At 36.8% G+C, this 22,759-nt stretch overlaps 1 protein-coding gene across 28 annotated transcripts in view; it reads left to right on the plus strand.

The window, feature by feature from the left end:
- Positions 1 to 22,445, plus strand: part of LOC137655758 (tropomyosin Mac r 1.0101) — a 58,665-nt gene extending 36,220 nt beyond the window's left edge. For 9 of the 28 annotated variants that reach the window (XM_068389858.1, XM_068389863.1, XM_068389861.1 and 6 more), the window contains 7 exons: positions 1,436 to 1,569; positions 4,426 to 4,543; positions 5,491 to 5,561; positions 8,251 to 8,326; positions 8,818 to 8,880; positions 11,416 to 11,485; positions 20,870 to 22,445. In XM_068389858.1, the coding sequence (XP_068245959.1) occupies positions 1,436 to 1,569; positions 4,426 to 4,543; positions 5,491 to 5,561; positions 8,251 to 8,326; positions 8,818 to 8,880; positions 11,416 to 11,485; positions 20,870 to 20,952 (615 nt within the window). In that variant the 3' untranslated portion in view covers positions 20,953 to 22,445. Of the gene's footprint in view, positions 1 to 1,435; positions 1,570 to 3,611; positions 3,730 to 4,425; positions 4,544 to 5,490; positions 5,562 to 7,503; positions 7,575 to 8,250; positions 8,327 to 8,817; positions 8,881 to 9,499; positions 9,563 to 10,263; positions 10,327 to 11,415; positions 11,486 to 18,003; positions 18,135 to 19,118; positions 20,190 to 20,869 lie in introns of those variants that run through there. The other 19 variants (XM_068389868.1, XM_068389851.1, XM_068389869.1 and 16 more) reach the window with 15 other exon arrangements.
- Positions 22,446 to 22,759: the final 314 nt, after the last annotated feature.

Consider the following 22,759-nt stretch of genomic DNA (forward strand, 5'->3'; position numbering starts at 1 on the left):
GGCTACGATGCCTATTTTGGAAGTGTTCGTCCATTGGTGAAGGTTTTCTTGTACTGGTACAGCCGGATCGTCAGGCGAATGGGCGAGTTTGAGAGACCTCGCCGTGGAAGGTTTGGAATTAAATGGGGAATAGGGAATGGATATTATATTGAGAGACAAGGGAATGAATTAGGAGAGACTTTGGTAATGCAATAGATTATACTAAATACAGGGAAATGAATTAGATATGATTAGGGAAAGGGAGTAGATTTTATTAGATACAAGACAATGAATTAGGTGTTCCCTTTTTAGACTAAATAGTCAGAGAATGTGTGGTCGAGATGTCTTATCGACCATTTTTATTTAGAAGAAGGTTAGTTAGTCTTTTGAAAGGATAATAATTCTGCTGGGTAAGCTTAGGAAGAACTCGTTGGTGAAAGTAATAATGCTTCAGTTCATTCAGGTCGCAAATAACCTCTTAACGTTTCGCCTTCGATGGAAAGATCTGTGAAGGAACCCAGTTTCATCAACTACAAGAAATTCATGGTGTTAATTTTTCACAACACTTGTCTGTAAACCAACGGAATAACAACTATTTTTGCAATTTCACAACAGCTACATATAACCACTATAACATTTCTCTTGATGCCAGGTATGAGTTAAGAACTCTTAAGAGAACCAATGTAACTTTCAACTTTGAAGGCAATCGCTGGGAGGAAAATTTATCCCTTTTATTCAATGGTTCTATCTGGCAACCCCTTTTATTTTCACAATCCTCTTGTCTTATTTTTTCTAAGTGTTCCTTAGGTTATTTCTTCAGATATAATTCCTTGTTTAATGTTTCATGTATCTTTATTTTTATTTTCCAGTGGGCATCTCTTAAGCCAGTTGCATTGGTGTATGGTTTTATTCATTGCCTTGTCTGATAAATGTCTTAATTATTTTCTCTTCCTTCGTTATTTGTGATTATTATTTTGCAATGTGGCCATCTTGGTCGAACATGTAGAATTTTTGAATTGATCTGTGAGATATTGTATTTAAACTTTTTTATGGCTTGAATTTGTTTATAATTTGTAAAAAAAATCGTCAAACAAGTCCCTTCAAAAGTTCTACAGTATATTTTATTAAGTTTTATTGGTTTACTTTATTAGTTTTTCAATTAAATAAGTTTTGGGAATATTTAATTTTTCTAGTTTTATTTTATGGTTGCCTTTGCTAAATCTTTCATTTCATATACATATTAACTTATTTTTTCTTTTGCCAATACAGCAGTAATTCATATTTCACGAAACTTTGAATATCTTCCTTGGTAAAAAAGGATAACTGTATTACATGATATTGTTTTGAATGTGTGAATGGAAGGACAAGTGGAATTGAGTTTAAGACTTTGCTGTAAACTCCGTTTGAAAGGCGGTACTCTGATGTTCTCCTTTTTTCTCTCCCTATCGACGTGCAGGCTGAGGGCGAGGTCGCCGCTCTTAACCGCCGCATCCAGCTGCTTGAGGAGGACCTCGAGAGGTCTGAGGAACGACTCAACACTGCCACCACCAAGCTGGCCGAGGCTTCCCAGGCAGCCGACGAGTCCGAGCGGTCAGTATCTACAGTAGACGAACATGAGGAAAGGGCGCAGCTTCTCCTCTCCAGGATCGCCGACATTGGGGTCGAGGTCGAGCGCCTCTTCTCCGCCCTCCACCAGAAGCAAAAGGAGGTCGAGCTGGAGCAGCAGCAGCAGCAGCAGCTGCAGGAGCAAGAGGCGCTCTGACCTTCCCCGAAGTCGCCTCGCATCCTTCTCCTCCTCGATTTAGTAGTCCTTCCCTGCCACTGTCTTCATACCAATACTCCCCTTCAGAGTATACTCTCCCTTCGGCATCGACTACTACTACTACTACTACTGCGTTTGCCTCTGCTACCTTTACTAGCGTTACTCCAGCTGGTGTCACTGCCGCCTTGTTTTTTATTCCTTTTGTCATCTCCGTCACCGTCGCGTCGACAGTCACAGCAGGCCCTCGGACAGCCTGTCCAGAGAGACTGCTGTTGTTATCGTTGCTGTAATAATGCTTTGTATATAGTAGTTATTGTTATAATTTTTAATCGTTGTACATGTTACCTTTTGCTCTCAGGTGCTATTGGTAACGAGGCCTCTGCCTGTGCCTGTGCCCCCTTTGGTGACGGAGATCTGATGGCTGGTGCAGCAGTTGAGACTGTTAGTAACTGTAACGGAGATAATAGCAGGAATCCTTGCCGATCTGATGGGTCTCTTTGTTGGGGGTTAAGGGTGTGTAGGGAGATGGTAGAGGATGGAAAGGGAGGGGAAGAAATGGCTACAAACATCGAGGGGGAGGACGATCATGAGGAGAGGGGGTTGGTGTGCCCCGGTCCCCCAGCCCTTTCAGTCATGGACACTTTTACATACGGCAAAATTATCTCGTTTCAATGTTACTATTTTCTGCGCCGATCATGACACCCACTATAAATATGATAAATATAATCTGGAAATATGCAAGATAATGATAAAATGTGATAAAGAGGAGAGAAAGAGAGGAAATTAAAACCGATGCGTTCGCTAAGAGAAAAAATAAAAGAATTTATTGGAGTTTGCTCTGTATATTGAAGAGGGAGGCAGTAAGTATTTTGCCAATCCTCTAGGTCCCCTCTTTGAGGAGGGTAGACTGTATAAATCCACTCGTCAGCAGGTAAGTCCTGAATAAGAGCTTCCGTGACAGGGACTTGTTCCTTCCACGATATAATGACTGGGATTAATGGGTGCAATTTAATCATTACCTCAATATATAAGATTTTCATGGCTTTTTTTAGATTTGAATGTATGACCCATTCATGTTTGAATTTTAAAGGAATCCTTTTAGAAGGGATGTGCTTGCCACAGCTTCAGAATGTTTCAAGAAACTCGGTTGAATAATAAAGTTAACTATGTTGACATTAAATCCTCTAGTTTTCTTCAATTTTTTTTATTTCTTTTTTATTTTAGAGCATTTTACTATCTATAATAGTAGAATGCTCTTTTTGTTTTGAAATTTTCAACTTTCTGAGACCAAAGTGGAGATTGTTCAAGTAGGAAGATAATCTTTATTCTTGTTTCAATTTGTTATGTTTATGGACCCGAGCTCTCCCTATGTAAATTACATTGATTCAGTGTTTTCCTAATTTCGCGAGCACGAAAAGAATATTTGATGATTAAAATTCAGTATATTTTCTTCTTAGTTTACATTTTATTAATTTTATACCCAAGCTCATCCCAGTCTCCCTACCTTTTCTGCCTTCGTGACTTCATTTCATAGAACTGGAAAAAAAAATTGTTTGCCAATGTAACTCCCTTTGACAACGATAATCAATTATCGCTCGTTTCTTCCATCTTCTGTCTTAACTTCTTTAGCTTTTAATATAGATCCTAGAATACCGTCCCAGACCCCCACCGCCTTTCTATATAACCCACATCCAAAGATCCAATCCAATTCTCACTTGTTTATCATTATACCTCTTAGTTCCTAAAGATTGTGGTACTTCTATCTTTAATGACCCAATCTCACAAGTGATGCTAACCCAACCTGGCATCTCACCCTCTCCCTCCCCATCCTCATCTCATGATGTGTCTCTCCCATGTGCGACCCCTTCAGAGCGCGCAAATGTCTGGAAAACCGAGCGAACATGGAAGACGACAGGGTCGGAATTTTGGAGGCTCAGCTAGCACAGGCCAAGCACATTGCCGAGGAGGCTGATAAGAAATACGAAGAGGTACGATAAGGATTCCACTGTTACTTAGTACTTGCTGGGTTTGACATCCTGCAGTGTGTAGGAGGTTTTTTAATCTTTTTATTTTATTCCTTAGCTACTGTTGGTGGTGGGTCCTCTTCATACACTTTAAGGAGGAGGAAGATGTGGTGTTTTTGTTTTTTTTAGAAATCTTAATAATTAATCTCTCTTGCCTTAAATTTGTTTTGGATTAGTGACTTCAGGCACTCGATGCCTAAGGTTTATTACAGATTTTAAAACTTCATGCAAACAAAAACCTCACATTTTCCTAAGTTCGACGTAAGATGTTTTGACTCCACCGGAGATAGAGCAGGTGTACAGTATGTGAATGCTAAGTTCACAGATTGATCACAAAGTTTAAAGCTTAAATACAGTAGCTATATAAGATTCGAGCGACCTATAATGTTTAAACTTTAAATATTGAAGTATTCACACCCTGCACTTTTTCTGAAGGTACAAACTCGCTTAAGTCGAACATATTAGTATTAACCAGACAACTTTTCCTTTAGATATCGAGAAACTTGGAACCAGAAGCCGTGGGGAAGTCGACATTTGAGACCTAATAGTACTTTTGATGAGAAATCTCTTTTCCGTTCTTGGAGAGACCTCTTCCCATCTGTTAGCTTTTCCTACCTTTTGCTTTAACTCGTCGCACCCTCTTGTCTTTTTGCCTTACAGTATGCGCAAGGTGCTCGAGAACCGCTCCCTCTCCGATGAGGAGCGCATGGATGCCCTCGAAAACCAGCTCAAGGAGGCCCGCTTCCTGGCTGAAGAAGCCGACAGGAAATACGACGAGGTGATGGTCATAAAATGTGCCGCCAACCCTCAACATTATGATGATAATCATTATCACAATAACAGCATGACTTGATGAATTTATTTTTCATAGATTGGTTCTTTTAATTTAGATTGCTTAAGATGTTTTACTTGTGAGAAGCCTTCTCCTGTTTTCTACATGGTGACCTATATTTTTTATTATTTGTAAAGTTTTTGTTAATTTGAATGGCTCTTGTGTACGTCTTTGTTTTTATTTGTTCTTTGGTCGCAAGATGCAGTTTTATGTGGCCTCATTTACCCTATAATCCACTGTTTTTCTAACCCCATCTTTTCGAATCTAACAACGAGCTGTGCCGTACCTGATACAAAAGAAGGTCTCTAACACTTATTTAATTTATAGATGTTTGTCCACAGGTTCTTTGTCTTCGTTCTGCTCCTTACTAAAAAATGTTTACTGATTAAGATTGGGTTTTTTATATTTTGATGTTTGCTGCGGGAATGAATTAACTTTAAGAATATAGCAGCCTTTGGATAACCTTTCCAAGATTTGCTATTTGTTGTTTTTATCCCAAGTGTGCTTAGGAAGTGTGCCAACTCCGAACAAAATCGGGTTTTGACCCATTGTTTCAATTAGTTTGAAATGTTAACTTAATTTGATTTATTTTAAGTATCGGGTAGAATTGATACATACATAATCTTTATTATACATTTTAAGAGATTTTATAGTATCTGTTTCTATTCACTTACAATTTACTACAAATGTAATTGGACGAATCATCCAAGTCCCAGGAGAACAATTTTTTATTATGGAAATTGTCTCCCAAAATTATTCACACTAAATGAGAAAATACTCCCATTTTATTCTATCCATGAATCTCATTTATTGTTATTTTTCCTCCCACCAATCTTTCCTCAATTCCTCCCATCTCCTTCACACCTCTCGTGTTCGTGGACACAATTGAATAGGTTGCCCGTAAGCTGGCCATGGTTGAAGCTGACCTCGAGAGAGCTGAGGAACGTGCAGAGACCGGCGAATCGTAAGTTTGGCGTGTAAAGTGTTCTCATCCGTCTTGACTCAAATCTCCCTTCTGCTTCCCCAGATTCTATGTTCTGGATAGGAATCCCCCAAACAACTTGTCTTGATCTACCCTCTTCTTTTTTTTCCCCTATTGCGCACTGTTAGGATGATTGGCGAGTTGCGTGTGTTATTACTACAGCCCTTTCAGTCTGCTGTGAGAAAAGGGGCTTTACTTATATTTGTATAAACCTATTAATTCTTAGTTTTTTTTTAATATGGTAGAGTTTGGCTGTCGCAGGATTTGGTTAATTTTTTTAAAAGATTTATTTTTTGTAGTTTAAAAGTGCCTCATTGCATGCATTTTTTCCTTTTTTTTTTTTTTTTTGTAAGTCTTAGTTCTGACCCCCAAGTCGACTCTAGCCTCCGGGTCTCATCAAGCACACACACAGATAGAAAACTTTTATTTCACAGTAAAGCTCATCATCTGTGAGTTTCATAGTGATATCAAACTAAGAAAATAATGATTTCTGAGCGTTATACTTCCCCGACTGATTCAGTTTGCATAGCATCTATTTTAACAGCAAGTAAAAACAATCTCGTCTGCGCATTTCATTAAGTTGATTGACTCATTCACTTGTGTGTGTTATGAGGAAGGAAGGAGTGGCACGTGATGAAGACTTGGTTAGGGTCGTTTTAGGTGGTTAGCATTATTGGCCATTGGGAAGATGAAACATCATCAGATGAATTGTGGCGGTTTATATAATATTTAATTAGTAATGATTTACCATCTGTTTTTGTTTCTTCGTCTCCTCCATCATGGTGGTTTGTTGCCAGAGTTAAACACCCTTTTAAATAAGTTAATTTTTTATGAACACTTAAATTTATCCCAGTTCTGCGTACTCGCTATAAATGAAAGAAAGCCTCTGTTCAATGGAACTTATGGATATTAACTAAGGGAGTTGTTTAAACTTAAGTCATTGCTTTTGGTGCTGTTTATAATCATGATCGTTTGGAAGTAAAGTTAAAGTTTGAATAATCTTAACCGGGGGTTTAAGATCAACCAACAAACCACTGCTGAGCTTTTTATTATACGGCAGTTTTTTCTACTTTTCACAGGGTCTGGTGTGTTCAATGTACAGTGTATTGTTAGACAATTTTAGTTTGTATATTTATCACTAAATATTTAATGTAGAATATATATATATATATATATATATATATATATATATATATATATATATATATATATATATATATATATATATATATATATATATGTAATACACACTAGATTTTCTTATGCATGTGTGACACTTAGCCACGTAATTTTAATTTAATTTTGATTTTTACCACTTTTGCACGATATCCCCTTTTCACGCCCACAGTCCTTTCACAAGTGCTGTTTTGGGGGGAACTAGTTCAAAATGGAAGACACTGGTCTCGAACAGCATTTTACTTTAAATCTAAAAAAAGGTTCCATAAGACTTAAACGCTTCCTTAAATCTCGATGTAAATGGTGTATGAAAAGAAATAGTTTTGCTTCTGATCTACGTCCAATATTGGTTTTGAAAGTTTCCCTGACTGTCATGGAAACTTGGAACTGAATCCAATAATGGACGAGGATGCAGGTAATTCCGCCCTCCCTCCCTTATTTCCCAAAATTACATCCCTTCAAGATAAGTTTCTTTAGGAGCCTGGACAGCATCTTGGATGACTGATGCCGCTGTTACTGCCTTCTCTATCTCTCCAATTTGAGCACAATTCGAGTAACCTGTGACAATCTTTTGAACAGTTTTCAAGTGCAGAAAATTCCCTCCAATCCCTTCCCCCAATCTGCATGTGACACATAAAAGTAACCGTAGCGCTTTTTTTCCGTTTTGTTTTGAATGTTCTGTTGGTACTGCTGTGGTGTGGTATGGTATGGTGGTGTGACCTGGGATGACCCCCTCTGTTCTGAGTAGCTGGCCCGTAAATGCGTAATGCTGGAGAATGACCTCGAGAGAGCAGAGGAAAGGGCGGAGGCCGCCGAAGGGTGAGTCACTTACGAAGGGGACGATCAGTTTTCTCATTGAAACCAAAAGCAACAAGAACTAAATCTTGCTAGATATCCGCCTCCTCTCTGTAGGTACCCTTTTTGAAAATCAAACTTTGGGGAAGGCTTTGTTTTCAATTGTTCTGGGAGGGTTTTTGGTGGAGGTACTCTTTTGGAAAAAATACTACTGTGTTTGGGAAGGCGCATCTTTTCAACTTCTGGGAGGGTTTTTGGTAGAAAAAACTCGATGCAATTTGGGTCATTTCAGGTCTTTCATTGAAGCTGCTTATCGCTTTTTTATAATTTCTAAACCATAATAGACCCTTACCAGGCTTTTCATTACTTCATCTCGAGGTTTTTTTTTCTCCCCACTTCTTATGCAGAGTTGAGTAGAGACAGTTGAGATTGTTGTGGAGTATAGTAGTAGATACATTAATTGCAACCCTTTCAATAACATTATTGATCTCATGTTATGTCATATTTAGTCCATTAATGTTAACTTGCAGTTAAAAAAAAAAAAACGAAATTTTTTTTATTTTTTACATAATGCTTCAGAAGTAAAGACGATAAACTTTAATTACATTTAGAAAGCCATCAGTAATGCTACAGAATTTAGAATCCCGCCCTCCCTGCTATTTACTAAATGTGCTAAGCCTGTGTCTCCTGACTTCTGCAGAAAGATCGTCGAGCTTGAGGAGGAGCTTCGCGTCGTTGGCAACAACTTGAAGTCTCTTGAAGTGTCTGAAGAGAAGGTGAGAAGAAACTTAGTTGTCTATTTTGAATATACTTTTATTCAGTTAATTATTGTTGGACCAGAATATAGTATTTTTTAGGACTATCAAAGGTTTCCTTTTGTACTTGCTTTAATTTTCTGGAAGAAATTAATTCGTAATATACTGTTTATAGGAGTGATTAAAAGGGTTAATCATTTGTTTTTGAAAACTGAAAAGTTCCTTAATAGAATTATATCAGACATTAAGAAGTTCGTTAATTATTAAATTTTGGTTGGCAACTGAAATTTTTCCTTCATTCATGGAATTTTTTTTACGATCACTTCTATTAAGATTTGAAATAACTTTAAGCTCCTCTTGATTATTTTACAAATAAACTTGAATGTTGGATAGATAGAAATTCCCATAGGAAAGTATAAAATAAAAAACCACCTAAGAAGTAAGCATGATAGAAGAGTGGTGTGATGGTTCTCGTTGTTGCCCTCTCTCAACCACCTCGTCCTCTAAAACAGGCCAACCAGCGTGAGGAAGCCTACAAGGAACAGATTAAGACACTCACCAACAAGCTCAAGGCGGTAATGATCATTGCGAAAAAAAAATCATGAACACTAGCCGATTGATGCCTGTGCTTGAAATTATAACAACAACAACTGTTTTCTTAATATTTTGCATTGATGTTTTTATTTTTTTTTTACTTAAACCTTTCACTCGGAAACTTCCCGTTAACAAATTGAGGGTCCTCTGACAAAGGACCCACTCACCATCGCCTTTCAATGAGGCGATTTTAGTTTAAATGTGCTGTTTTTAAGTTTTGGTTTTAATTAACATTTTAATTTTTGGTGTGTTTTTTTTTATTTATCGTTAAGGTCCATAATGATAAAACTTGAATGGCTTTTAAATGCGCAGACTTAATAAGCTAGACAGTTATTAAAAACTTATGAAAAGCCTTAAGCCTCGTCTGGTTATTTAAGTCTGGTTTTTATGGCCTCTATAACTTCTATGACAATTTAGTCATTATGGCACTTTTCAATGTTTTAGATACTACTCACATCTGATAGTGAATTGGGTGTAGATTTGTCTTAGATACGCCCTATCTAGATTCGGTGTTATCACTAACTAGAGCCCCGTGGCTTCTTTTTTCTCTTCTCGTCTCTCTCTCTATCTCGCTTTGAACTGCACCTGTGGCGTTGATAGTCCGCCCAGAGAGAAGATAAATTGGAGCTACAGATGCGAGGATATGCACAGAGTTTAAGAGAGGTAAAACCATAGCCAGATAGGAATGTCATCTTTAGAAAGAAAACCCATTCAGTGGTTTTGTTTTCTTTTCAAATCTTCCTGTAGACTTGTGTGATGATTTCTTCCCTGTAGTACTTGATGTTGGGTGGGGATGGTCTGAGCGATGGGGACGTAGAGATGCATTTGGTTTGATGTACTGTACGCTCGTTATAAGGAATGTCTGGATACATTGCTCTAAACGTTTGGAATATTGTCTAGATAAAATTGCTTTTTTTTTTCAAAAATTGAATGCATAAAATTGCTTTTTTTTTTACATGTTCTCATTTAAAAGATATTGAAAAGTTTTGCATTGCCATTGTTTTGTTACAGGAAGAGCGAGGTAAGGTTAAATATGAATTGGCTCCTAATTGTTTAAATGTTATCATTGTTTGTAATTGGTTTCAATGTGGTTTTCCGGCGATGTGTTGTTGTAGGCACTTGACTGAGGTCGGTGCATTGTTGTTCTGTAAAACAATTGCCTATTCCTTTTGTGGTCTTGAAGACGTTAGAAATGGTTGTTCACCTTAGAGTTGTGGATTTGAAATCTACGGACGTTGGTGTGGATTAGGTATTGGAGATCGCTGGTGTTTGTAGTAAGTAAACCACTTTTTTCTTTTACCAGTTAAGTAAGATTTTGTTATTTCTGTGCTAATGTTCTCTTGTCTGGCATCGGTGTTGGATAGGCGGCCGCGCGAGAGGATAACTTCGAGGAACAGATCAAGGAACTCGGTCATAGGATGAGAGAGGTACAAGATAAGATGGTTGCCAATGCTACACGAGATAACACTTAAGCCTCGCTTTATTTTCTCACTTTTCAATTCACACACTTGCTTTTAATCGGTTTCCATTCTTTAGATTTCTGGCTCTTGGACTACTATTCATTTAATGCCTTTTCTCCATACTTTTCTTCGCCTACTTACATGTAGTTTGATACTCAATTGGTCAAAAATGTGTTCATAGCTTTGGTTTTATTGTAAATTTCGCGAAAATTGATTATCGTATCCCTTATGGTAATGCGATTTTAATTTATCTAACAAAAATCATCTACAATGCCCACTTCAAAATAGTGAAAATAAAATTCATTACTATTTTCCTTGAATTGATACTCCATTTCTGAATGTACCGCCAGAATATCTACAATGCCCGTTTATTTCAAAATCCATTTTAATATAATTACAAATAATTGAATCTCCATATTAATGATGGCATTGAGCTTACTGAAAATCATTTGACCAAAATATTGCATGCATTCAAATTAGTATTTCCTGCTTTTCCAAATATCTTCTCTTCTATACACAATTAATTGCACTAGAAAATTTCTAACTACTTCGTTCTGGTGAAGGAACACAATTTCTTTAACGACACTGCCATTTTACTCTAGTTGCAACTTGGCTATGTTATTTTGGTGGAGGGTCATTGGTCTCCAGAATATAATTGAATCTATTTGTGTGAAATGTGGTGGTGGTCACAACAACCTCTTCGGTAAGTATTCAGTTTAGGGGAAAGATTTCGAAATCTGAATGTTGGTATCCTTCAATATGCTTTGCTTCCTAATTGAAGGAATTGTTTTTCTATTGTGCATCATTTTTGCTTCATTCGTGTAATAAAAGTAGTCTTCAGGGAAGTAGTAAAGATAATGTTTGTATGCATGAAATAAGGTAGCCATTAAGGTTAATGTAAGTTTTGATTATAAGTGCAATATGTCATTTGTGAATATATAGTATATTTCATATTAAATATTATGATTTGCTAATTGTTTTTTCCCTTTCCCCCAACCCTCCCTAAAACTCTTATGATCACCTATACCCCTCCACCACCTTTGGCGCCTTCTACAGGCTGAGGCCCGTGCTGAGTTCGCCGAGAGATCTGTCCAGAAGCTCCAGAAGGAGGTCGACAGGCTCGAAGGTATGATCTTTCCCCCCAACAGGCACTTGAGAAAAGACGACAGTTTCTTTCTCTCTGCTTTTTTATTTTGTCTCGTAGCTCCTCTTACACTCAAGTCTTTTGTTTTTCCTTTCTGTCATTTCTGTCTCCTCTTCCTTTTCACTTAGTGTTGTGACTCCCTCCGTCTTTCCTGTACATCCTCTTATTAAAGATTAATTCTCTCTCTCTCTCTCTCTCTCTCTCTCTCTCTCTCTCTCTCTCTCTCTCTCTCTCTCTCTCTCTCTCTCTGAGACTTCAATGCACACAACTTTTAAACTCTGACGTCACCTATCATATGGTTTTGGCACTTTTTCTGAGATCTAACATGCTTACAAATTACTACGGACATTTACAGAAAAATATTTTAATTTTTTGGACAGACTTCAACTACTTATTTTTTGACTACATTACTTTTGACATTACAACGCACGTTGGTGTTTTTTTTTTCTTTTATCATTTTAAAGATCTTGGGATATTTTTTTCTCGTTTATTGTTCGCAACTTTTTGCCATTTTTGTTCTTGCTTGAAAGTAATATTTCCACTCGCGGCGTAGTGCAAGATCCTATCGCAAATCTTTCAGTAGATGCAAGAGATTAAATCGTTAGTGTTTGATTTTTTTTTCAAAACTTTTCAGTTTATACACAGAATAACTAAGCACTGGTACACACTCAAATTAAGCTTCATCATACTGTATTCGTCACAACTTTTCATGGCTTTAGGCAAGCGTGCACGGATTTACTGCCATAGAACTTAATGTAAATTCATTTCTAATTCAACCTTCCTAATTGTACACCTGAAAAACTTTTTTTTATTAGAATTTCGAACTTTTCTTTGCCTTCCCATTGAAAACTAATTCAACTTTACTTTACAATGTAGAAAACTTATATTTTCTTGAAATGGAGAGGAATCTCGCTCTGAAAGTAAATACTTTTATTATTAAAATGCAACAAATGTAAGTGATGTAAATACTGTACCAAGTGATAGAATGAAGCGAGACACTCTCTAAAATAAGCGTTATTGTTATTCGTTACCAAATTAACACTTCAAGACTAAGTCAGTATTTATATTTGGGAATTTGTCAAAACTGACACTTGGTAAAAGTGAGTCTGTCAAAGGTTTACATACTGCACACTTCATGAATCTCTTCTCATTGACAGAACCTTTTTTTTATTTTCCTATACTATATATTTCTTTACAATTTCTAACTTTAATGTGAAATAACCAAGGTGCTTGTATGTAGTATTTTGTGACTCGTCTTGTTTATAGTCCACGAATGTTTTTGTGGTTGAATGTCTGTCGTGGCGACGCTCCAGTTTCTCGTGGAAGATTCCAAATCGTTCATCTTTCTCATATTAATTTCATTATTTTTACTTTGTTTCATGCTTGGCTCGAAACTCATTATTCATTTTTCTTATTGTATGCTCGGGAAATCCTAAACTCTGTATTTTGAAGTTAGCGTAAATTATCAATACTATTATTGTTAATAATAGCGGCAGGTATGATTATCATTTTTAGTAGGTCAGTCAGTTATATGTTTAAACATTTTTTTTTTGTTTAGTGTTCCGGAGAATTTAAAACTTTGTTCTGATAAGGCATCAGTTATTTCATTTAAGATCTATATAGTTTAACTAGGGTAGTATATCCACACTAGTATAGTGTATATATCACTTCATGAAAAGATTTTATGTAAATAGAAAAATATAGTATTTAATGTACTACTAGAAATTGATAGGTCTACAGGGGTATAATCACTTTTTCCAACAGGTCGTCCTTCGGTCACATGGCTTTTTTCTTTAGTTTCACCATGGCTCACCTCTCTCTCTCTCTCTCTCTCTCTCTCTCTCTCTCTCTCTCTCTCTCTCTCTCTCTCTCTCTCTCTCTCTCTCTCGACTACGGCACTGCTATCTTTTTATCTAAAAAGAAAATAAGAAAAGTGGAAGTTAATACATACGGGGATACTCGTGGGTCTTCATTTCTCTCTCTCTCTCTCTCTCTCTCTCTCTCTCTCTCTCTCTCTCTCTCTCTCTCTCTCTCTCTCTCACACACACATGGGGTGTCTTAAGTAGCTCCTCAAAATTGGCGGATCATTTTACTTGGAAACTCCTTTTTTCTTTTTTATCCTTTTTTTTTTTTTTTGTACTTGCACGTGTAATTGCCAGTGCTAATTTTTAACATAGTTACTTTTTGTTTCACTTGGTGAGATTCTTTGCAGAATAATGGAAATATTGGCTGAGTTTTCAGTTTATAGTTAATAACTGAACGAGGTTAAAATCTTCGTTTTTTTTTTTTTTTTTTTTTTTCAAATCGCGTTTGTGAATACTTGGGAAATTTAACTTTAATCGGAAACCTTAGTAATTTTAGTCATTTAAGTTGTAAATAATTTGATTCCCATTTTGTACTCTGTATTGTCCTATTTTGACCATTTCGGTGAACCCAACAAACCTACTGCCTTAGATTTTTAGGAAACCAATCCTCCCTTGTCCCAGAACATAGCTTCGGAAAACTCTCCATTTTATTATCTCATTATTCTCGATTGAATCCTCCAAAATTAGCTTATGCTATAACGTAACAGAGTTTCCCTTCAGCCGAGAAGGGCTAATTTCTTTTAGAAGGAGCTTCGAACTCATAATTTTGCTTCCATCTAATGTAATTTTTTTTTCTTTTTTTTTTCAATTTCATAACAAGCAACTAGGGACTGTTGCCTTTTTTTTAATGAAGCCATAGCAGTGTCGGCAGCCGATGAAATCAATTCGAAAGAATTGTAGCTATACTGTATAGATGAAGGTTGTCATCTGTGTCTCTTTTACACGACCAGTTGGCGTTCTGTTTTGAAACCTGTTAGAGTTAAGACATGGTTACTTCATGTTCTTGATCACAAGTTATTGTCATTTGCTGTTAGGATCTGTTTGTATTTTCATTTTAGCCTTTCAGTCTTCTATGGTTCCTTATTTCTAACCTATATTTTGTTAGCCTCCCCCCCCCCCCCTCTTTCCTCACTTTCCTTTTTGTGTTCGTTATTGGTTATATTCACCTTCCCTAATGTATTCCTTTGTTCAGTATTTGTTTGGTGTTCTAAATCTTTATATTATTCATATTTTATAACATTTAATGTAAGTTTAGATATTTGTTTTCAGTCAGAAATTAAAGATTTTATTTATTTTCTCTTTACCTTCAAGAGATAACTTTATTCGTTATTATTCAATACATATTACATAACAATTAAATTTCATGAAGTACAATTTTCTGTTATTATTTTTTAAGTCTCTCAACAAGTCTACTTTTTTCTGACTTAACTTTTGATCATTTTGACTTTGTTAGTAATAAAAATTAAAGTCTACTTTGGTCTTTAAAGCGTTGAAGAGATTGTTAGCTAGCCGCTCTGCTCAGCTTTTCTTATTGACTGCTACTCTAGGCTTTAGATGTTGCATTACATTTAGCCACTAAGATCTAGAGCTGATGTTTCTGTGTTTTAGAAGTTTTGATTTCTTCCTGTGACGGCAACTATTCTAGTAGTGGTGGTCAAGTATTCATACCTGTGTATAAGTATGCGCAATAATGTCTGTGCATATATATATATATATATATATATATATATATATATATATATATATATATATATATATATACATACACACAGTGTATTATATGCTATCCCCTCAGGACTTGCTCCACCCCTCCCTCTCGGCATTTTAAAGACAGGCAGCTTATCTGTCTTGTTTTATCACGGAATCATTAGTGTTTTCAAAGTATTCACTTCATATCGCATATCACTACTGAAATTATTAAATGCTGCGTGGTGGAGCAACCTTTCATCCCTTTCGTCAATTGGTCAACTTTTGGAAATTAAGTTGATTCCGATAGCATTCCGTTAGAATTGTGATATTCGTCGAGTGGAGTGGATTGATTGACTACCGGACTAGTGATGAGCGCATTTGGATGAAAGTTAAAAATGTTGTTAATATTGATTAGCGAATGATAATTAGGGATTGTAAGTGCAAGTTCAAGAATGACCTTACATGATAGAGACCTTCAAATTGCGTAATCTTCAATTAGGTGCAGTTTCTGTCCCCTAGGCAATTTACTTAACATTTGCAAAATATAATTTATCAATAGTTAAGAGAAGACTGTCCCTCGTGTAGAACGTCCCGAGTCACAAATGTGTAGATGTATGAAGACCAAAACAAGATAACTGAAAACTGAAGACTTGAACAGATTTAGAATTGGAAGGACGTCATTTAAGTCTGATGCCGTAAGACTTAAAACATTGCAGGACTACGACTTTTTACAAGCTTACGAAAGTCTATATTTTCATCTGGGATGTGATATCCAAACTATAGCTTGTTCCTTATCCCGTGGGTTCCTATATATGGGATTCCTATATAGGAACCAGCGCCTGGCCATATGGCCAAAGTTCCATATATCCATCCATCCTTTATAGAGTAGCCGTTATCTCGGTGACCTTTTCCATTCTCCCCTTCAAAGCCCCTTAAAATTTTAACAATTGTCCCCTAACATCATCCTCTTAGTGTTATTGTGATATTAATTATTAATACTGAATAAAGTATTTGAAAGTTATTAAAGTCATTCCCAGTCTTTCGCATGAAATTTGGTTCAGAGTTTTAAGCCTTTTTATAAAAATCTTTCATCTCCTCTATATGCTTATTAAAGGCCAGTTTTTTTAACTAGTAACCAAAAGTCGTAAAATATAAAAACAAAATCTAATCTAGTTTTCTTAGCTTGATTAGCCTCTGTGCTGTTGCTCTGAGAACTGACTTGGCTGCAACAGTGATTCTCTCTCTCTCTCTCTCTCTCTCTCTCTCTCTCTCTCTCTCTCTCTCTCTCTCTCTCTCTCTCTCTCTCGTGTGCGCGCGCGCTTGATGCAGTTAACCATATTTCATTCACCTTTTCTAACTCCAGATTGAATAGAGTTGGCTTGACAATGAGGACAATAAAAAAGATTAATCAATTTCGGTGAATCTGTAGTTTTCATTTAGTTCATCAAAAGCCGTAGATCATTGAAAGTTGTTAGATGGCTCTTTTGCCCTTTCTTGCGAAGTCTGTTGGGGAAATGGTGAAAATAATGTTGATTCATGCATGGCCTTCAGTAGTTCGTTTAGGGGTTTCATGTTTAGACAATTGCAGAAAACTGTAGTGAATGATACAGAGAGTAGTAGAGAAGATTCTTAAATGGTAGAATTTTTTTCTTGTCCTTGGCCAACTCGTTCTATTTTATTTTTTCAAATATATCCCCATTGCATGGTAAATATTTTAATCTTCTAGAAGTAGTAATGTTGTTTTATAAATATCTAAAAGTGGTGTAGTTACGCTGCAGGTCCTAGTGAGAAAATGTTCTAAAGAGGAAGAAAGTTTTTACACCCAAGAGGTCCCTGCAAGAGGACATTGGCTGCAGATAGACCCAATTGGTCGGAACGTTTCTTCTTGTACTTCGTCTTCTGAAAAAGGGTTGCTGCTTTTGGTGGTATTGTCTCCAACTTCTCTCTCTTATGTGGACTTGTATATTTGGTGCCAAACCATTTTAAGGCCTCTTTATATAAGCCATGTAAAGAGAGAGTGAGTTGTGTGGGCAGCCATCAAAGTGGCATATCCCTCCTCCTCCTCCTCCTCCTCCTCCTCCTCCTCCTCCTCCTCCTCCTCCTCCATCCTTAAACAAAAGTTTCCCGGACAGTAAATTTGAAGTCTCATGAATATATTAGTGCCTAAAAGTTGAAAAACTTAATGTGTAAAATTTTCATTTTTTTTCAAATGTTAACTATTTGTACTTAGTCATTTATTGGCACTAACAATATTCATGAGATTTTAATTTTTTTTTTCAAAATACTTACTCAAAATGATTAAGACCTGACTTGACCTGTGTGTGAGCATACTGACCTATCGTAACGTGTTGACATTATCTGCTTCATTATTTTTCTTTCATCTGGATTTCAATTTTGTAGACTTCAGTTACTGAAATTTGATTTGCCTGAAAGTAATACCTAGGTAATTCTAAAGAAGTCAAAATTGTGTGCTCTTGAATTAGTCTTCAAAACTAAAGAAATACAAAACACTAATTGAAGTCTTATTTTTTCTTTTATAAAATCTCCCTCCCTCCCACTTTTATTATTCTGCATGTCTTTTCGTCTTTTTTATTTTAAAGGCCAGGTGTGACCAGGCTTCATTTTATTTGTTTCGTAATTCAAATATTTCAATGTTGAAGCATGGAAATTTACACAGTACTGTATTGGTGTTTTTATTTAATTTTGCTGTGTGTAATATTCATCTAATGATACTGATTTATCTCAATGAAGATTTTACTCATTCATCCCACTGAATCTCAATTTTCAGAATATAATTCAATTTACTTGATCAGTACCATTAGATATTAGAAAGTATTTTGATTTTTTGGCTGATATCTCCCATTTCATGTGTAATTTTTTTTTATTTGTTTGGTTTATCTTTTTTTGTTAACCTTGCATGTGTGTGTGTTTTTGTTTTGTTTGCAGACGATCTAGTAGCCGAGAAGGACAAAAATAGAGTGTTGCAAGCAGATATGGAGGCGACTCTGCAAGACATACAAAATATGTAGACTTGCCACTACAAGCCTTTTTTTCTGAGGAAGCAGACCCTCTCACAGGTTGGCATGATAAAGCTCGCGTTCAGTAAAACATTCCAGAATAATTATGCTTTTAAACGCTTAACCTTTTTCATTTCTTCTCATTCTTGAAACTATTTAACAGTTAATCTCGTGGAGAATTTGTAAATTTTATCTAAATTTAAAGCAACAGAGTTCAAGTGCAGTAGTTGATTCGGTTCCCCTCCTGACGTTGGTTGTTGGAGATCGACATAATCGAACTTAGTTCTTCTATGTACAGTAATTGCGTACAACCTGTTCTGCCCTGACTCCTTTGCTAATGAGATGCGAAAATTAACTTAATCCATTTTGAAAAAATATCACTTGACGTTCTAGTTATTCTAGTCTGTAAAGTGTAACCTTTTGGAAAATCTACCTCCCTGTCTCTGCTCTGTGAATTCCTGCTTCCTCTTACCAACACAAAAAAAAAACTGCTGCTTGATGGGGAACATTACCGGGTGTAATTGATACGAATAAAGTACTGTTTAACCGTTGCATGGGGTTTATAAGTAAAGAGGGTAAGAAGTACATTACTATCTTTGTACTTTCAGTATACCTTGGCAGAGGTAACTCACTGCCAGAAGTGGTCAGAACGTAGAAACTTTTTTTCATGTTATTTAGTTGAAATCTGGGTTGTGGCTCCAAACTCGAGTGTTTGTTTACGAAACTAATATTTGCGTGTATTTTGCTAACTGCTAACATTCACGGGAAGTTGCAGGGTTCTCCCAAAATGCGGTATTTTCCTCCTCCTGTAGATTGGATGGTCCTTACTGCCAGACATGGCAGGGATGGATTGCAAATACTAGTTGAAGGCAAACTGTCCGCTGCAGTTTCTATTCCACCCATGAAGTTTTCATTTGTAAGAGAAAGAGGAGAGTGGCTGTCATTTTGGGAGAATCGTCGACTTAGATATGAAAGCTAATAGTTTTCCCAATGGCATCTTTGGTACTAACCCCAGTCTTTTTTGTCCTCTCTCTTCCATTGCAGACGAACTTGTCATTCAGAAGGAGAAGTACAAGTCGATAACCGACGAACTGGATCAAACCTTCACTGAAATGAGTGGCTATTGAGCTACACTTCTACTACTAGCCTACTACTACTACTACCACCACTTAAACTACTACCACTACTACTGCCACCACTACTATCATAATAATTTGTCTACTTGCAAGCTGCTATTTTTAACCAGAAAATCCTTCGAACCAAAATTTATAATCTCTCCCCTTACTACCAAGTAGTTAGTGAGGGTGAAGTTGACCAGGAGGAATACGGTTGTTTGTTGACATTTTGTGCTATTCTATACTCGCCCTGGTGACCAACATGATCCGCTGCCCAAGAAAGTCCTTTTAAAAATAATAATAATAAAAGAAATAGGTGAGCATCTCTTAATTGCTCTCCCTTCCTCCTCCCCCTCCCACATAACTATGGTGCAACCATAGCAGCATAGAACGTTTGTTCGTACTCGAGTTGAGAAGAGGCTGATTTGATGGGACGCCCGTGCAGGCGACGTCGTCTCTGCTTTTATCTTGACGTTCAAAAGGCGAATGACGTTCTGATGTTGATGGTGCTGATGTGGAGGGGGAGGCTCCAGTAGGGAGAAAGGATATGGTGCAAGCCTGCTATGCTTAAGTGTGTGTATACGCACACGTGCGTGATACAAAGTTTCTTGAGGCAGCGATTGGTGTTGGTGGCTTGTGTAGTAGAATATTTATCAACAACAGCAGCGTATTTTTGTATTCAATGTAATGACCCTGGTCTGTCTCCTCCCAAACCCTTCTCCTTTCCATGTCAACATTTTCCTGTTTTTTTTTTCATTATTTAAAAAATGTCTTTTTACTATACCGGAGGACTGGTATTCCTTCGGGAGCTTCATACTGCCGTCTGCCGGTCTTGTGAGGGTAACAGTAAATTCAGAAAGAGTGATCAAGCGAATGTCTTGTGGATTAACTTCCGTTCAACGCTACAGTTTATCCTCCCATTGTGTAATGCTGATAAAGGGTAGATATTATATAGTTCTGAACAGCATCACTTGAACTACAGATTTTTTGAGGATTGAATTATTGTATCTGCAATTTTATACTTGAATGATTATGATTGAGAGAGAAAAAGTGTTTCCCCCATTTGATTTAACGCAATTGTAAATAACTTTTAGGTAATATTTCTATATATACATAAGGTGTATGTTTTTGCGGAGGGTGGTGTCGGGTGAGCGTGTGTGTGAATGTGGCTTTTAACGAGACACTCCCTCTAAAGCGTTTTCCACCTTCCTCTTATTTCCTTTATGTCCTTGATTGTAATTATCACCATTATTTTAATGTCAACTTCCCCCACGATTGGAATCTCAAGATCCAATCCTTTGCCCCAAACCCAACTGCTATTACTGCTACTACTACTACTACTACTATTACTAGTAGTTAAATACCCACTGCTATTACTACTACTACTACTAGTAGTTCGCCGCTCACACAGGTCTTGAATGATTGTGACTATTATCTTTAAAAAAAAATAGTAGTAGTTTGTTAATGGATGACTTTTATTTAATAATTCTGGCGGCGACGTTCCTCAACTTTTCAACTTTCACTGTAGCCAAATTTTTATTTTGTTTTCCTCAGTTGCCTTAAGCTGCTGGGAGCTAACTCTTAAGTTTTTTTTTTTTCATTTTAATTTATTTTAAAAGATCTTCCAATTTCCTTTGGGCGCTGTTCATTGATGTGTGTGTGTTAATTTTTATTTTGCAGACGAACTGGTTAACGAAAAGGAGAAGTACAAGTCAATTACCGACGAGCTCGACCAGACTTTCAGCGAACTGTCTGGCTACTAAACTTTATCCTAAAACAACAACACACACCTCCTCTTCTGCCACCTTTTTTATTGTGCTATATATTATTATAATTATTATATTATGCTCCTCAGCTGGCCTGTATAACCTTTACTATCATTTAAGAAGGATGCCTTTTTTTTATCTTATTCACTTTGATTTTTTATTGCTTTCCTCTTTTATTATAATTGTGTTGCATTTGACCATTCAATTTGAGTCAATATCATCACTTGAGAAATATATATATATTCTATTTATCACTTTTAAAAGTGTCGTTGGTTTAAGTTGCCACTGAGGTCATTTTTTATAAGGTTTATTAAACTTTAAATTGAGAAACCTTTATTTTGAAGTTCAATTCAGAAAGCTAGGTTTCTTGCTATATCTAGACTTAAAAAAAAACAAGATTCAAAGTATTTATTATACAAAATGGAATTTTAGTTGTTAACTTTAATGACATCCCGATTAATCATTATAGTATTATGAAGAACGAGACAACAGTATCGATGACTTTAAATCACTCTCTCTCACTACTTAACGTGGAGTTGTTAATCAGAAAACAGCAGCTTTCCGACCATATCACACCAGCCTCAGAATCAGCAGCTGTTGTAATGCCTGTCAAATATCTCTCTCTCTCTCTCTCACCCCATCTGTTACAGATGAACTTGTTAATGAGAAAGAAAAATATAAGAACATTGCGGATGAGATGGACCAGGCTTTCTCAGAACTGTCCGGGTTCTAAGTTTGTGGCTAAAAGACTGGTGGGCGCGCTTCCACATAAAGGCAGGCGAGAGAGAGAGGTAGGTAGGTAGGTGTGTCCTGGGGCGGGCTTGGTGGTTGGGGCCGCCCAAAAGGAGGAGTGGTTTCCGCCACTTTCCGAAGGGCGTACTCACTCGCTTCCGTCAAGGTCACTTCCTTCCTTCCCCCTCCCCTCCCCCAAGCATCGCCTCCTGCGGACTGACTTGACTGACGAACTTGAGATGTGCGCCCCCCAACAGCAACATCATCTATCGCCGCCGCCCAACCCATCATTACTATATATTATATTATAATGAAAACGTCCGCTGTGTCTTCTAAGTTCAGCTCAGACGCTGGTTAGTGGACCATCCGATATGTGCAGTTATTCTAGCAGGGATCACATTGCCCTCCTATCTCTCCTGATCCTCAGGAACGGCTAGGGCGGACAGGGTTCTTCCCTGCAGAATGGCTGTGCAATTTTGTTGGTGCCGCTGACAGTCTGGGTTGAACGGTTCTCTTTCTCTTTTCTCTTCCTCTGTCTCTTCTCTTCTTGCTGTGTTGCCGTATGTAAGGGTGAAAATTCTTAAGGTTCACCTTCAGTGCTAGAGTTGCAATCAGTCCTATGTGCATCCTGCATTTACATTATTTGGATTATCAATAATATATAAGTTAATATTATTCAAAACTTTAGAAATCTGGTTCTTATACTTACAGAATGATTGTACACTGTTTGTTTAACGTGTAATAAATTTTGTAAACAACTCATTGTTTTTTTTCATAAAAAATTCCCAGTTGAAACATACTTTCAATCTCCTGTTATGTATGTGGACCTGCAAGGAAAGGCCGGTCTTCATGGTAGTTTGAAGTAAAGAAGAGCTATAGAGAAAAAGGCACTTGTTTAAAACCATCCTCCCTAGGCAAGACAAATACAATATAACGTGTTGAGTGAAGTGGAGGTTATTACTGAAACCCATTATATAAGGGCAAGTTACTATTAAATTAGGATCTTTTAATCACTGCAGTCTAATACTGAATATAAAGAAAAATATTTATAATGAAGGATTAGAAGAATGTC

This window comes from Palaemon carinicauda, chromosome 16, assembly GCF_036898095.1.
Source record: "Palaemon carinicauda isolate YSFRI2023 chromosome 16, ASM3689809v2, whole genome shotgun sequence".
NCBI classification, from domain to species: domain Eukaryota; kingdom Metazoa; phylum Arthropoda; class Malacostraca; order Decapoda; family Palaemonidae; genus Palaemon; species Palaemon carinicauda.